The sequence below is a fragment of the Rutidosis leptorrhynchoides genome, chromosome 8, assembly GCF_046630445.1.
Source record: "Rutidosis leptorrhynchoides isolate AG116_Rl617_1_P2 chromosome 8, CSIRO_AGI_Rlap_v1, whole genome shotgun sequence".
Taxonomy (NCBI): Eukaryota; Viridiplantae; Streptophyta; class Magnoliopsida; order Asterales; family Asteraceae; genus Rutidosis; species Rutidosis leptorrhynchoides.
In genome coordinates this window covers 261,626,846-261,643,962 of record NC_092340.1, presented here as the reverse complement: position 1 = coordinate 261,643,962, position 17,117 = coordinate 261,626,846, and the positions used below count along the sequence as shown (strand labels likewise).

The 17,117-nt window shown below is 34.1% G+C and overlaps 4 protein-coding genes across 4 annotated transcripts; 2 read left to right on the top strand and 2 right to left on the bottom strand.

The window, feature by feature from the left end:
- The first annotated feature begins 1,236 nt into the window (after positions 1–1,236).
- LOC139864167 (uncharacterized) lies at positions 1,237–3,778 on the top strand. The gene is made up of 7 exons (XM_071852754.1): positions 1,237–1,579; positions 1,939–2,261; positions 2,382–2,534; positions 2,649–2,741; positions 2,873–2,931; positions 3,107–3,200; positions 3,560–3,778. The coding sequence occupies exons 1-7, from the start codon at positions 1,273–1,275 to the stop codon at positions 3,776–3,778; spliced, it is 1,248 nt and encodes a 415-aa protein (XP_071708855.1). The 5' UTR covers positions 1,237–1,272.
- Positions 3,779–4,729: 951 nt separating this feature from the next.
- LOC139864166 (F-box protein At5g07610-like) lies at positions 4,730–5,660 on the bottom strand. The gene is made up of 2 exons (XM_071852752.1): positions 5,619–5,660; positions 4,730–5,323 (listed from the first exon to the last, which is right to left on the bottom strand). Exons 1-2 carry the CDS (start codon positions 5,658–5,660, stop codon positions 4,730–4,732), a joined length of 636 nt encoding a protein of 211 aa, XP_071708853.1.
- A 105-nt stretch (positions 5,661–5,765) lies between these two features.
- LOC139864165 (uncharacterized) lies at positions 5,766–9,676 on the top strand. The gene is made up of 8 exons (XM_071852751.1): positions 5,766–5,801; positions 6,763–6,904; positions 7,264–7,586; positions 7,716–7,868; positions 7,982–8,074; positions 8,180–8,238; positions 8,425–8,518; positions 9,390–9,676. The coding sequence occupies exons 1-8, from the start codon at positions 5,766–5,768 to the stop codon at positions 9,606–9,608; spliced, it is 1,119 nt and encodes a 372-aa protein (XP_071708852.1). The 3' UTR covers positions 9,609–9,676.
- Positions 9,677–10,025: 349 nt separating this feature from the next.
- Positions 10,026–10,861, bottom strand: LOC139864164 (F-box protein At5g07610-like). The gene is made up of 2 exons (XM_071852750.1): positions 10,570–10,861; positions 10,026–10,462 (listed from the first exon to the last, which is right to left on the bottom strand). The coding sequence occupies exons 1-2, from the start codon at positions 10,859–10,861 to the stop codon at positions 10,026–10,028; spliced, it is 729 nt and encodes a 242-aa protein (XP_071708851.1).
- Positions 10,862–17,117: the final 6,256 nt, after the last annotated feature.

Sequence of the window (17,117 nt, the reverse complement as noted above, 5' to 3'; positions counted from 1 at the left end):
CATTGTCTTTAACCATTTGATTTGGTTAATCACGGATTAGTTAATTCAGTTAATTTAGTTAATATCAATATATATAAAGAGTTTAATTAGATTAAGCATTTATGACCAAAATCAAGTTTATATGTTATGGGTACTATTTATCAACAACATAATGGGACGATGTGTAGGGTGTGCATGGTAGAGAAAAGATTCGAAGACCGTACTAGACCGATTCAGAACCGAACCGAGCTTTTTTGATCTGGTCCATAGTTTTATGAATTTTCAATCTTCGGTCCGGATTGAAACGTACCATACCGATAATATATGGTTCGGTCCTCGGTCCGACTTTCTTCTACAATTGGGACTCTGTACAGAACCGAATCAAACTAGTTTGATCTGGTTCTGTATCATGGACACCCTAACGATGTGGATGCCTTTTATTTTTATATGGAACCGTAAAATTTTGGTTAATCCAAAAATGTAACCAAAATTGGGATTATATGCTCGTTTTAATTAATTGTGTTCGGTTTAGATATGGTTTGGTTAATTTGATTTTTTCTTTCTCGGTCCTTGTGAATTTTCTTTCCTTTTCGCTACATATCGAATTTGTCATTCCTCCTTGCATCCGGTGTGAAGGCGGCCCTATAGCTCGTAAGTCGTAACGACTACAATCATTAAGGGTGCGTTTGTTTGCCTTTTAATGGAATGGTTCAGCACTGAATGCTGGACCGTTCAGCATTCAGTGCGTTTGTTCTGACCTCTGAATGACATATGGTGCTGAATGGTTCAGAATTTAGCTCTGAACCATTCAGAGATGAAATACTCTCTTAACCATTAAGAGCCCAAATTATCTATAATATTCTCCTCAGATCATATCCAGATCACCTAACTAACAAGTATATTGAATTTTTTATTCATATCACACGTTAATAAGGTAGTTTTAGTCAGTTCATATCGTTTATTCTAAATGATTATCAAACAGCTTATTTTCATTCAGAGCAAACTTTATTAAGAGGCTGTGGACCATTCAGATTCTGAATCATTCAGCACTAAATCATTCAGTTTTATCAAACGCACCCTAAATTGTAACGACCACCGATAATATGTGAAGGTATTGATGCGAATGGTATAAGAACTAATAACAATAATTAAGATTTAATAGTATTAAAATATTAATTAATATTCAAATTCAAATCTAATATCAAGTATATTAAAAGGCGTGAAAAATGACACGTGGACTATAGGAGCAATCCATATTTCACAAGAACCAAAAGCTTTTTCCCACATACACCTATGGCTTCTTCAATGCCCCAATATCCAGTTTTCTCAAATTCATCAATTAAACTCACCTCCATTGATACAAATCCCAGAAGAAAATTTTCATCAATCAAGGCCCAAAAGGATTCTGATCAATCAGACCCAGTGAAGCTAGCCTTAGCCAGAGCCAAAGCTTACAAGAAAGCAGTCAAGTCAGACCCAACTCCCAAAATTACTCAAAATCCAGACCCTGCTTCAGATACTCCACAATCTGCTGAAAACAATGATGGTCCTGCACCACTCTCCGTAGCCATAGCAAAGGAAAATTCAGAAATCAATAATGGTATCAACACTAAAAACTATTGATTTTTTATTATGGTATTGTCACATAGGCTGATTATGTATTTCAACCTGGGTATTTGGTTTGCGTTTTAGATAATTATAATCGGCCGTTGTAGCAAAACATGTTAATTGGAATTTAATTATGTTTTTTGATGATGTAAAAGTCTAATATTCAGTTTTTGTTTGTTTAATAATTCAGATTTTAGAGGGAAATTAAGGGGGAATATGCACGAAAGGGAAAAGTGATTATCAGATATTTGTTTAGATAATCAAGAAGTATGCATTGTACTTATTATTTATAAATTAGAGGTTTATTGTAGACAAGTGAATTTAACAATTGTTTTGTAATCTGAGTTATAGGATTCGAACAAACGAACAAAGTTGTCGAGAAGAAAACTGATAAGAAGGATGAGTCGAAAATTTCGGCAATTAACTTTGTGGGCTTAGGATTTGCTGATAAGAAGCAAGGCAGGGGATTGCCAGCTGGCTTAATTCCAGTGAGTGACCCTTTTCCAATGGGGCCCGATATGCCTGACGTGGAAATCATTGTCGGGGATACAAGCAGGTTCGGGAATGAAAAAACGTCCGAGTCGAATACAACTACAGAAGACCAGTCGGAACTTTATAAGCCTAAAGTCTCTACTTGGGGAGTTTTCCCTAGACCGAATAACATTTCCAAAACAGTAAGATGCTTCTTGTAGTCAATTGTGACGGGTCAAATCGGGTCAGGTAATGTTATTCGACCAACATGCCCGACCCGCCCATATTGCCACTTATATGTTTTGTTTTGTTTGAATATTTAGTATGGTGGAGGGAAAACTATTCAACCTGGAGAGGTGCTTGAGACAGCGGAATCAAAGGCTGCAAAAGATGCACGTACAATAGAAATGATCGCCAACTATAAACGTAGGACGGGTTTAAATATCGATCCAAAGTTAAAAGCTGAATGTGAGAAGGTGTGCTTCAAATTCAATGGTACCTTTTTTCATATGCAACTTTTAATTTATGTAGTTTTAGAATTTTTGTATGTTTGCATAATGTGTTCTTAGCATTTGTATGAACATATGTAGGATTTGAAGGATGGTGACTCGTTAATGGAGATTGGGAAGCTAAGGGCCGCACTACCTTTTTATGAGAGAGTTATGGAGAAGTTGGTATACCAGGTAAGTTCCCTGTAAATTAAGAAACTAATTTTAGCCATATAAAAGTTGTACCAACATTTGATTATTAACACCTTAAAGTTAAGTTTTTATAAATGATAAAGCTCATAAATTTCATGACGTATGGCCCGCAGAGTGAACTTCATGGTTTAGCAGCGCTTCAATGGTCTATCTGCCTAGACTCACTCAACAGGTTTATATTCGCATTGCAAAACACATTATGATTGGTACTATGTTATGACATATAGATGAAACATAGTTGTAATGATGGTGAATGGTGAATGGTGAATTAGAATATGTTATTAATGATTGGTACTTTGTTTAATGCTTATGGCGGACTTAGGTTAGTTGTTTCCTTTGATTGACAGATCGAGCGAAGCTCGTGTAATGTACGAGAAACTGCAGTCTCACCCAAATGTCGGCGTAAGCAAGAAAGCAAGGCAGTTTGTGTTCAGCTTCCAGGTGAATTATTTCAAAGAGAAAAAAAAAAAAACTGAAGTGAATCACAAACCATCATATAGAATTTAGGGTGGCAATCACAATCCATTTACTTAAATGGTTCGACCTGGGTTATTTGTAATCCCAAGCAGGTCAAATGGGTTAGATTAATATTTTAGCTAAAAAGAGATATGGTCAATGGGCCGAACTGGCGAACATATAGGAAGTCACCTAAACATATAGCTTTAAAGAGACATGGTCATTGGAAAAGGGTCACTTACTGAAACAATAAACGCATAGGCTGATTCTTTTCAATGTATCATATTATGTTATAATATTCAAATTTCCTGTTATTTAAACCAAAACTACTTGTTTAATTGCAGGCAATGGAGATGCTGAAGGTTAAAAGTTCAAGTGTTTCTAAACGTAAGACAGGGTACCAAAACTTCTTTGATGCGTTTGTCGAAAACAAAAACAACATGTCTTTAGATGAAAATGAAGTCGAAGAAGGTGCAACAGTTCAGGCTCTACCATATGTGATTTTTCTAGTTTCCCCTATCCTAATGATACTGGTAATTGCTGTACAAAAAAGGCTAGCATGATTCACCGAACATTTGTAATAGATACGACAAATACCCTCCTTTAAAAAGATACTACAAAACTTACATTAATCATTCTACTACATCGAAATGGTAAAAGTTATTATGTTCAAGCTGTCAATTAGGTTGCGTTTGATAAAACCAAGGTTGGAGAATTCGGATCTCGGGGAGATCTCGTTTGGACTTTTTTAGGGAGATCTCGGTATCTCGGAATAATGGTATCTCGGACGTTGACTTACGTTAATTTTATAGTTTTTTTAATAAAAATATATATAAAAACATAAATATATGTATATTTATATACGTTTTTACGAGATTTTACAAAAATATCCGGGAAATGAGCGAGAAAATCTTAGAAATTACGAATTTTACAAGAAAATCTTACAAATTAGCAAGAAAACCCGAGAAATCGTGGTTTTGACTAAGTTTGACCCCGTTGACCGAGAAATCTCGGGAGATGAACATCTCGTCTCGGTTGCCTTCTAAAAACGAGATCTCAGGGGAGATCTCGGGAGATTTACAACACTGAATAAAACATAAATGATTAAATGCTAAATAATTAAATGATTCAAAGGTTCTCATTCAACTTAAATTTTTGAACAACTATAACAAGTTTGATAATCACATTGTGAATGAGCTTTATGAATAATGTAAAGTTAATGTAATAACTTTTTAAATGAACAAATAAAAGTAAATAATTGTTTGACAAGTGTTTTGGATATAAAATTAGAAGAATATTCAAAGATTTGGGAGAGCTATATTATGCTATATTAATGAAGGACTCAACATCATTTGTCATTCAGATGTCACTAACAAACAACTCAATGTTGAATTGTAAAACATTCAGTGTTGAACTATTTAATTAAGAGGCAATCAAACGCAACCTAAATCACATTATATAACCAAGGAAGTACATTGGTACCAAAATTATTACTACTCTACAAGTATAATTGCTCACACGCTAGCAAGAGACGCAATGAACATAAAGTAGCAATCGTGAGTAGCACGATGGCGAATAAACTCACAGAGCTCAATCTCATTGTAAATCGTGGTGACGATATTATATCGTATAAGCTTCCCAGGTACTTCCAAAACAAAATGAAGATCATCTTCTTCGTCTCCCATTACAATAGCTCGCACCATGAAAAAGCGACGTTTAGGTAAGTTTCTAATTACCCTTCCACCAAATTCATTTCTAATATGATCAAGATTAACATGGTATACAACTGACCACTCTGAATAATCACTCTTCATTTCATAAACATCCATCTCTAGTGATAAAGGCCGAATGATCCTAACAAGAAGCAAACGATCATGACACTCGTATAACTTATCATCAAGATACCCTTTCCCGTTCAACATTTTAGGAGTTTCAACTTCTATAAAACGAGGTTTCTCCAAATCCAAACTGAAATGAAAAACCTCGTCCGAGTAATCAATCCAGTGAACTGCATCTTTCCAATACACAACATCATGAAACCACTCAAACGATTCAAAAAGAAAACTCTCAACACATATACTCCAACTGTCTGTTTTCGATGAGTAAATCTGGATATGCAAGACTACAATTTCATTGACTGAATTTTGATCAAACCTAAATATGACACGTAAGCAAACGCAGCTGTGTATCGCAGGAGAAAGAAACCGGACGGGTGATCGACGTTTGGTTTTTGGGCTCGGAGCAAAGTGAAGTTAGGATCAGTGATAAGAGCTAACCAGCGTTTAGATACGGATTTGAACAGAACAAGTGAAATTACCGGTAACCGGAGTAAGATTTCGATCAAAACGTCGTCGTTGAGCTCGATTTTACTTGAAGATGAAGGAAATTTTTGGTCTTCGGTACCCTTGACCTGCTGTTTGGATGTACCGCTACTGATTGCTCCATATTCAAAGGATCCAATCCCAAAATGTAGGTATCGTCATTTAAATAGATATTAAGGGTGTTATATGTATTTACATAAAAGTTTTGGTTCAAAATACAAATATTTACATGGAAACTATACCCAGATCAAAGGTTGCAAAATTGGTTATTCGGGCATTAATTGTTCGGGACTTTAAAATAATTAATCAGTAATTCGAGAATTAATCAGATAATTTATACATTTAAATATTAAATTTTGAAAATTATATGTGTAAATATAGAAGAAAATCATAAACATAATAAAACTTTAACATAATTATCTAAAATTGTTCATTTTATTCAAAAAACTCTAAAGTTATAGTTTAAATTTATGTTAAAATGTTACCAATTTTGAGTTTAATCGGCTTTGATTATCAAATTCGATTTTTGCTCATCAATCGGCGTTGACCGATTAATTAAATTGATTTTGTAAAAACGGAATGGACTGCTTTTGAAGATGGGTAATTGGAGATTAATTGGTGAGTAAAATGGTTTTTTACAAGATCATTTTTTAAAGTATTGCAATTTCAGTCCTTTATTTATTGAAATGTTTATAGTTAGTACTTCTTTTAAGCTTCGAGCGCGAAAAAGTTTGAGAAACGTAAACCCTGAAAAAACCCCAACCTCATTTCATCTTCTTCGTCGACTATTCAAAATCACTGCGTAAATTGAAAATCGAGTGAATGGAAAAACACGTAAAAGGAACGGTGACGTCATGATCGTCAGTATACGCTCCAGAAGACGTCCAAAAAGCATCCGTACGTGCTCAGGAAACAAAACTCGAACGTCACAAACAAATTTAATAGTTGCAATCGTTCCTTAATGACAACAACAACCTAATCAATCTAGTTCATAAGCTTCCTGATCAATTACACCATGATATAATGGCAAGTCTTCTTCTGCTATAATCCATTATTGTTTCTCCTTTTTTTTCTGAGAAGTAGAATTAGGGCTGTGATTGAGTTTGTTTCTAGCTCAGCTCAAAATGTTGCTTTTTTGTCTGAGTTGGTGTATAATCAGACCCAAAAGGCCCAAAAGGATTCTGATCAATCAGACCCAGTGAAGCTAGCCTTAGATACTCCACAAGAAAGCAGTCAAGTCAGACCCAACTCCCAAAATTACTCAAAATCCAGACCCTGCTTCAGATACTCCACAATCTGCTGAAAACAATGATGGTCCTGCACCACTCTCCGTAGCCATAGCAAAGGAAAATTCAGAAATCAATAATGGTATCAACACTAAAAACTAGTGAATTTTTATTATGGTATTGTCACATAGGCTGATTATGTATTTCAACCTGGGTATTTGGTTTGCGTTTTAGATAATTATAATCGGCCGTTGTAGAAAAACATGTTAATTGGAATTTAATTATGTTTTTTGATGATGTAAAAGTCTAATATTCAGTTTTTGTTTGTTTAATAATTCAGATTTTAGAGGGAAATTAAGGGGGAATATGCACGAAAGGGAAAAGTGATTATCAGATATTTGTTTAGATAATCAAGAAGTATGCATTGTACTTATTATTTATAAATTAGAGGTTTATTGTAGACAAGTGAATTTAACAATTGTTTTGTAATCTGAGTTATAGGATTCGAACAAACGAACAAAGTTGTCGAGAAGAAAACTGATAAGAAGGATGAGTCGAAAATTTCGGCAATTAACTTTGTGGGCTTAGGATTTGCTGATAAGAAGCAAGGCAGGGGATTGCCAGCTGGCTTAATTCCAGTGAGTGACCCTTTTCCAATGGGGCCCGATATGCCTGACGTGGAAATCATTGTCGGGGATACAAGCAGGTTCGGGAATGAAAAAACGTCCGAGTCGAATACAACTACAGAAGACCAGTCGGAACTTTATAAGCCTAAAGTCTCTACATGGGGAGTCTTCCCTAGACCGAATAACATTTCCAAAACTGTAAGATGCTTCTTGTAGTCTATTGTGATTGGTCAAATCGGGTCAGGTAATGTTATTTGACCAACATGCCTGACCCGCCCATATTACCACCTATATGTTCAGTTTTATTCTAATGTTGTACTGACCCAGTATGGTGGAGGGAAAACTATTCAACCTGGAGAGGTGCTTGAGACAGCAGAATCTAAGGCCGCAAAAGATGCACGTACAAAAGAAATGATCGCGAATTATAAACGTAGGATGGGTTTAAATATCGATCCGAAGTTGAAAGCTGAATGTGAGAAGGTGTGCTTCAAATTCAGTGGTACCTTTTTCATATGCAACTTTTTGTTTATGCAGTTTTAAAATTTTTGTATGTTTGCATAATATGTTCTTAGCATTTGTATGAACATATGTAGGATTTGAAGGATGGTGACTCGTTAATGGAGATTGGGAAGCTAAGGGCTGCACTACCTTTTTATGAAAGAGTAATGGAGAAGTTGGTATACCAGGTAAGTTTCTTGTAAATTAGCTATATAATTATGTACCAAAACTTGAATAAAACTTTAGAGTCTAAGTTTATAAATCTTATAAAATTCATGATATATGGACCGCAGAGTGAACTTCATGGTTTAGCAGCGCTTCAATGGTCTATCTGCCTAGACTCACTCAACAGGTTTATATTCGCATTGCAAAACACATTATGATTGGTACTATGTTATTAAATGGATGAAACATAGTTGTAATGATGGTGAATGGTAAATTAGAATATGTTGTTTGATGATTTTATTAAGAAAGGTAAAACTAGTAACTATTTTTTTATGTCAGACCTAGCTTAGTTGTTTCTTCCTTTGCTTGACAGATCGAGCGAAGCTCGAGTAATGTACGAGAAACTGCAGTCTCACCCAAATGTCGGTGTAAGCAAGAAAGCAAGGCAGTTTGTATTCAGCTTCCAGGTGAATATTTCAAAGAAAAAAACTGAAGTGAATCACAAAACATCATATAGAATTTGGAGGTGGCAATCACAATCCAAATACTTCTATGGTATGACTTGGGTATTTTGTAATCCCAAGCAGGTCAAATGGGTCAGATTACTATTTTAGCTAAAAAGAGAAAGGTCAATGGGGCTGAACATATAGGAAGTCACCTAAACTATATGTTAGATTATATACATACAAAAGTATCAACCTCCTAAATAATTTTACCCAAACATTTTTTTTACTCAAAACATTTTGATTGTTATAGCGAATATTAATGTTCTTTTGACCATGGTAAATGCATTTACTTTTTTATTTTATAATGGTTAGAGAAGTGTTTTCTGGTCAACCCAAACCCATTTCAACGCATACTAAAACGCTACTCACTGTAACTTATTACCCGGTCCACTTGAACTGCCCATCTTGACACCTCAAACATAGGCTATTACAACAAATACTCAGAGCTTGCTATGTGGCTGCATCTGACCCTGACCCAAACGTATATACCTTTTTTTTTTTTTTTTTTTTTTTTTTTTTTTGTGAAAGAGTATTTTTTTACACTTCAAAAAACAATATTAGTTTGCTTTGTTTAGAAACAAAATTAAAATGGTAACTTGGTTCAGCTATATAAAAGACTATCACAACAGCAACATCTTTGAGACAGACAAAAAAAAAAAAAAAAGGTACCAAATTTGAATCACTGAAGTTTAAATTTTGACGAGTATTCATATTCAATACATGGCCTTTAACGAACAATAAACGCATAGGCTGATTCTTTTCAATGTATCACATCATGTTATAATATTCAGATTTCCTGTTATTTAAACCAAAACTACTTGTTAAATTGCAGGCAATGGAGATGCTGAAGGTTACAAGTTCAAGTGTTTCTAAACGTAAAACAGGGTACCAAAACTTCTTTGATTCATTTGTCGAAAACAAGAACAACTTGTCTTTAGATGAAAATGAAGTCGAAGAAGATGCAACTGTTCAAGCTCTACCATATGTGATTTTTCTTGTTTCCCCTATCATAATGATACTGGTAATTGCTGTACAAAAAAGGCTAGCATGATTCACTGAACATTTGTAATCAATACCACAAATACCCTCCTTTAAAAAGATACTACAAACTTCCATTAATCATTCTACTACATCTAAATGGTAAAGTTATTATGTTCAAGCTGTCATTAAGGGTGCGTATTATAAATCATAATGAATAAACGATAAATAGTTAAATGATTCAAAAGTTCGTAGTTAACTTAAATTCTAAACAACAATAACATGTTTGATAATCATTTTGAATGACCTTTATGAATAATGTAAAGTTAATGTACTTAACCTTTTAAATGAACAAATAAAAATATATAATTGTTTCATGTGTGTTCTTGATATAATTAATTAACGAGAATATTAAAAGAAACGGGGTTTTAATTAAGAGGTAATCAAACGCGGTCTAAAACGAAATGAGGATCATCTTCTTCGTCTCCCATTACAATAGCCCGCACCATGAGAAGCAGCGTTTAGGTAAGTTTGTAATTATCCTTCCACCAAATTCATTTCTGATATGATCAAGATACCCTTTCCCGTTCAACATTTTAGGAGTTTCGACTTCTATAAAACGAGGTTTCTCCAAATCCAAACTGAAATGAAAAACCTCGTCCGAGTAATCAATCCAATGAACTGCATCGTTCCAATAGACAATATCATGAAACCACTCAAACGATTCGAAAAGAAACCTCTCCACACGGATACTCCAACTGCCTGTTTTCGATGAGTAAATCTGGATATGGGTTGGCGTATTCGGACTCGTATATTCATTGTGCGGATAAAGAACCTTGTAGTAAGGCGATACAATAACAATAGCCATATTACGAACCATTTGAATTGGCTCCCAAACATGAGGTAAAGGAAGCAGCTTAAATACATCTGAAGTTGGATTATAAACATAATATTTATCAGGTCTACTACAACACAAAACTAAACCAATACAAGATTGCAAGACTACAATTTCATTGACTGAATTTTGATCAAACCTAAATATGACACGTAAGCAAACACAGCTGTGTATCGCAGGAGAAAGAAACCGGACGGGTGATCGACGTTTGGTTTTTGGGCTCGGAGCAAAGTGAAGTTAGGATCAGTGATGAGCGCTAACCATCGTTTGGATACGGATTTGAACAAAACAAGTGAAGTTACCGGTAACCGGAGTAAGATCTCGATCAAAACGTCGTCGTTGAGCTCGATTTGAGTTGAAGATGAAGGAAATTTTTGGTCTCCGTTACCGTTGACCTGCTGTTTGGATGTACCGCCTACTGATTGCTCCATATTCAAAGGATCCAATCCCAAAATGTATGTATCGTCATTTAAATAGAGATTGAGGGTGTAATATGTATTCGTATAAAAGTTTTGGTTCAAAATGTAAATATTTACATGCAAACTATACCTGATCAAAGGTTGCAAAATTGGTTATTCGGGCATTAATCGTTCGGGACTTTAAAATAGAGTTGTAATCCCTTGCATCCATTAATTTGCTTGAAATTCAAGGGACCAATGAGAGCGCGACATGTGTCGCAAAATCACATGTGATTAAAAAAAATTCAAAAAAAAAAAATTCGAAATTTTTTTTTCAAAATTTTTTTTCGAAATTTTTTTTTTCAAAATTTTTTTTTCGATTTTTTTTACAATAACATGTGATTCTGCATGTCAATCACATGTGAATATGTGATTGTAAACTCAATCACATGTGATTATGTATGTAAAATCCAATCATATGTGATTGTACAATTCAATCACATGTGATTCTGCAGGTAAATCACATGTGATTGTACAAAAAAAAATTTCGAAAAAAATTTTTGTTTCGAAAAAAAAAAATTTTAAAAAAAATTTTTTCGAAAAAAAAAAATTTGCATTTTTTTCAATCACATGTGATTTTCACGCCACATGTCGCGCTCTCATTAGTCCCTTGGATCTCAAGTTAATTTATGGATTCAAATGAATATTACTCCTTTAAAATAATTAATCAGTAATTCGAGAATTAATCAGATACTTTATACATTTAAATATTAAATTTTAAAAATTATATGTGTAAATATAGAAGAAAATCATAAACATAAAAAAACTTTAACATAATTATCTAAAATTGTTCATTTTATTCAAAAACTCTAAAGTTATAGTTTAAATTTATGTTAAAATGTTACCAATTGTGAGTTTAATCGGCTTTGATTATCAAATTCGATTTTTGCTCATCAATCGGCGTTGACCAATTAATTAAATTGATTTTGTAAAAACGGAACGGACTGCTTTTGAAGATGGGTAATCGGAGATTAATTGGTGAGTAAAATGGTTTTTTACAAGATCATTTTTTAAAGTATTGCAATTTCAGTCCTTTATTTATTGAAATGTTTATAGTTAGTACTTCTTTTAAACTTCGAGCGCGAAAAAGTTTGAGAAACGTAAACCCTGAAAAAACCCCAACCTCATTTCATCTTCGTCGACTATTCAAAATCACTGCGTAAATTGAAAATCGAGTGAATGGAAAAACACGTAAAAGGAACGGTGACGTCATGATCGTCAGTATACGCTTTAGAAGACGCCCAAAAAGCATCCGTACGTGCTCAGGAAACAAAACTCGAACGTCACAAACAAATTTAATAGTTGCAATCGTTCCTTAATGACAACAACAACCTAATCAATCTAGTTCATAAGCTTCCTGATCAATTACACCATGATATAATGGCAAGTCTTCTTCTGCTATAATCCATTATTGTTTCTCCTTTTATTTCTGAGAAGTAGAATTAGGGCTGTGTTTGAGTCTAGTTCGAGCTCAGCTCAAAATGTTGCTTTTTTGTCTGAGTTGGTGTATAATGACATATAACTTTTACAATAACAATTTTATGTCGTAGTGTAGTAGACCTTGCAAGTGTATACTTGAATCCGTGCGACTGCTGCAATGTCATATTGTATTTTTTTTTATAAATCTGTTGATTTATATGGGACATAATAGTATAATTCTTTATCATATGTTTGTTATAAATGTCGAGATACACAACATAATTATGTAATGATTTAAACAGGAGGGTATTGTAGAATTAAAAGAAGACTACATTGATGAAAATGAGCTCGAAGAAGCGGGTTCCTCTTTATATCTGATATCTTGTTTTGAGCTTAGACCATTTTTAACCAGGCGTCAGAGGGGTCCCGTCAGACGCGCTGGCGTCCGGTGACGCCCTCTGACGCCCCTAGTGGGGCGTTACCGCTGACGAAGGTGGGGCGTCAGTCACCGTTTTCACGCGACAGTTGGGTGGCGTCAGGGCGACGTGGCTTTCTCTGATTGGCTCATATTTTATGCCGTTACACAATGGCTATTTTTTTTTTTTTACTTTTTTTTTTTTTTAAAACTCTATATATTATTATCTATATAAACCCATCCATTCTACACCTTTAACACACTCATTCTCTTTATTTTTCTTTAAATTATATCCCTTAAATCATATAAATTTCTCTCATCATCAAGTATTTTTCGTTCATGGCATCATATTTACTTAGTTTCGATTCCGATTCGGAAGACGAGCGTATTATTGCACTAATTCAACATTTAGAAGATGATGATGACGAAGTCGAATCCAATCGTGTTCCAAGATCACGAATTTATATTCCAAGAAATCGTGAAGAAGCTGCACAAAACTTATGGAAGGATTATTTTAGTGACACCATGAATGGTTAAATTTATGTAATGGTTTAATTTTATGTGTTTTTAATTTTATGTAATGGTTAAATTTTATGTAATGGTTTAATTTTATGTGTTTTTAATTTTATGTAATGGTTAAATTTTATGTAATGATTTAATTTTATATGTTTTTAATTATATGTAATATAATTTGTATGGTTAATAAAATAAAAAAGAAAAAGAAAAAATAAATTGGTGGGACCTGTTTGACACTGGAGGGGCGTCAGGGTTATTTTGGTGTCAGATGGTGACACTGCCACGTCAGAGGCAGATTGCACTTTTTGGCCAAAAAGTGTACAACCTGCCTGTGACGTCACAGGCAGGGTTAAAAATGGTCTTAGAACTTATTGAACTTTGAAACTAGTGTGCATCGATTATATAACATACTTTTGAGTATATCTGTCACTCAATTGCCATTTCTTTCTGATATCAAACTATATCTAGCCGTGAAGAATGTGGAATAAGTAAGACCATTTTTAACCAGGCGTCAGAGGGGTCCCGTCAGACGCGCTGGCGTCCGGTGACGCCCTCTGACGCCCCTAGTGGGGCGTTACCGCTGACGAAGGTGGGGCGTCAGTCACCGTTTTCACGCGACAGTTGGGTGGCGTCAGGGCGACGTGGCTTTCTCTGATTGGCTCATATTTTATGCCGTTACACAACGGCTATTTTTTTTTTTTTACTTTTTTTTTTTTTTAAAACTCTATATATTATTATCTATATAAACCCATCCATTCTACACCTTTAACACACTCATTCTCTTTATTTTTCTTTAAATTATATCCCTTAAATCATATAAATTTCTCTCATCATCAAGTATTTTTCGTTCATGGCATCATATTTACTTAGTTTCGATTCCGATTCGGAAGACGAGCGTATTATTGCACTAATTCAACATTTAGAAGATGATGATGACGAAGTCGAATCCAATCGTGTTCCAAGATCACGAATTTATATTCCAAGAAATCGTGAAGAAGCTGCACAAAACTTATGGAAGGATTATTTTAGTGACACCATGAATGGTTAAATTTATGTAATGGTTTAATTTTATGTGTTTTTAATTTTATGTAATGGTTAAATTTTATGTAATGGTTTAATTTTATGTGTTTTTAATTTTATGTAATGGTTAAATTTTATGTAATGATTTAATTTTATATGTTTTTAATTATATGTAATATAATTTGTATGGTTAATAAAATAAAAAAGAAAAAGAAAAAATAAATTGGTGGGACCTGTTTGACACTGGAGGGGCGTCAGGGTTATTTTGGTGTCAGATGGTGACACTGCCACGTCAGAGGCAGATTGCACTTTTTGGCCAAAAAGTGTACAACCTGCCTGTGACGTCACAGGCAGGGTTAAAAATGGTCTAACAACAATTGTATTTGTATGATTGCATCAAAAGAATTAAAAAAGAAAAAGCTTCAAGTTCCTTCTATTTGATGAAGTTGATATTTATTGGATAAACTAAGTAGGTACCATATGTTGTTATAAAAAGATACTGCACAAGGGATTTTAGGAATCTTATATTATGAACAAAAGCGTATCTTAGTAGCAAGAGCATGGTCATAATAAGACGAGTAGCATTTATTTAGACAAACTAATTATATTCCTCAAAAGCTTGTTTCAAATCAGAGACATCAAGTCAACTCTTGAACATTTCGTTTTACCTTGTTTGGTGATCCAGTCAAGCTTGCTCCAAATCAGAGACATCAAGTCAACTCTAAAATTTCTAATTGTGACAGAGAGAGGTGCCAGCTCGTTATCTTCTCCGGCTTGGTCAAGGTGAACAAGAATTAGCAACTGATCTGGACTTCAGTCGCCAAGGCCGGGTTAACGCAATGCTTGTGAGACGTTATAATTGCTTAGCGAAGTAGAAAGGCTTGCAACTTTGCAAGATCTTTACAATTGCCCGAGGATGTAGGCTATACTTGTGAAACTGCTGGCTACTTTTGGTTGCTTCATGTGTCCTCACGTTGGGAACAGTTTCTAGCTAATTGTGATAAAAATTAAGATAAACCATCATTTGTCAAAGATCGTTTTCCCTTCACCGAGTTTTTTTCTAATACCCCACAACCAGTTTTCGTTGGTAAATTTTTTGAAGAAGACATGCGCGCTGCTAAAGGGTGTTTTAGTCGGCTTTAAAAAGGAAGGATATTTTACAGTAAGGATTCAAGTATGATAACCTGTTAATGGAAGAAAGAGCACAAATATTAGAAATCGAGACTTTCATCCCAATGTTGCTCGAGAGACAACAAGATGGGTACGCTAGACTCAAACGATGTATTCTGATTGGTGATCATCATCAGCTGGCTACCTGTCGTCAAGAATATGGCTTTTCAAAAGTATAGTCACATGGATCAAAGTTTATTTACTCGATTTGTGAGATTAGGAATCCCGTATATCGAGCTAAATGCTCAGGGTCGAGCAAGACCGAGCTTAGCCAAGGTTTATAATTGGAGATATAGGGATTTAGGTGATCTTCCATATGTCAAGGAAAATCCATTTTTTCATAAAGCGTGCTTGCTTCAAAGTATGATTGAATGTGTCAATTTTGACCCACGTTGTTTATTTGAAACGTACAAGTATGGAAGCTTTTGATCTCCCTCTTAAACGATTAAGATAAATTTTATTAGAAAAGTTATGTAATGCACTTACACAATGTAATCATAAAAATAATTAAAAACTAGGGGTGGTCAGTATTTGGTTTGAAACCGTTTAACCCGAAAACCAAACCGGAATCAAACCGAAAAAAACCGAAACCGAATATAAAAAACGGTTTTCGGATCGAGTAAAACAGAAACCGAATTTGATTTCGGTTTTCGGTTTTGAAAATTCTGAATTCGGTTAAACCGAAAACCGAATTCAAAACCGAATTAAAAAATTTTAATATATATAATTTGTATATTTATGTTTTAATGTCATTATATTTTGGGATCCAATCATTTAAGTAGGTTCTTACTAATATGACGATTAGATGACATATATTATATTTATGTTACTCAAATTATTATGTTCATCTTCCTAATAACGGAAACAGTAAACATTACAAAATATTAATAAATCATCAAATTCTTGATAATTTAATAATATGTCATTGTTTTAGGTTGTAAATAACTAAGACATCAGTAATGCCACAATTTAACTACCATGGTTTTGAATTTTTTCACGATTTTGGTTTTAACCGAAACCGAACCGAATCCGAATTCGAATTTAGTTTTCGGTTTCGGTTCGGTTTTCATTTTGATTTCGGTTTTTGGTTTGGTTTTCGGTTTTGCCCAAAAAAATTTCAAAACCGAATACACCGAACAAACCGAAAACCAAACCGATGAACACCCCTATTAAAAACTGCCAGTTTTACATGCCCCCCCCCCCCCACCCAACAAACCCAAACATGTGTTTGGGTCATGCTGGTTGTTTTTGTAGGATTAATGTGCAAGGTACAACATATAACTATATGGCCAACTTCATTTGAGCCTTCGGGGTCACACACATATACACCGAGACGTCAAATAAAATATATATATGATGTATATATATATTACTCAAGTAACAAAATAGTAAATCGATATTAATTCATTTATTATTCATATGAATAGGAAATGAAACGAAATTAATTAATTTACTATTCACATGAAAACGACATGATAGAAATTATTAATTATAAGTTACATAACATACCCCTAAAGTATTTGAGAAATACGACTTTTTAAAACCAAATCAAACGAAATATGATTTTATTGACTAATGAAAAGCTATTTTATTTTGAACTCCCGTGACATGTGAAACTCAACCACTACAACTCAACTCTATTATTACAAACCTTTTTCTATATATTGATTTAATGATCACAATGATAAA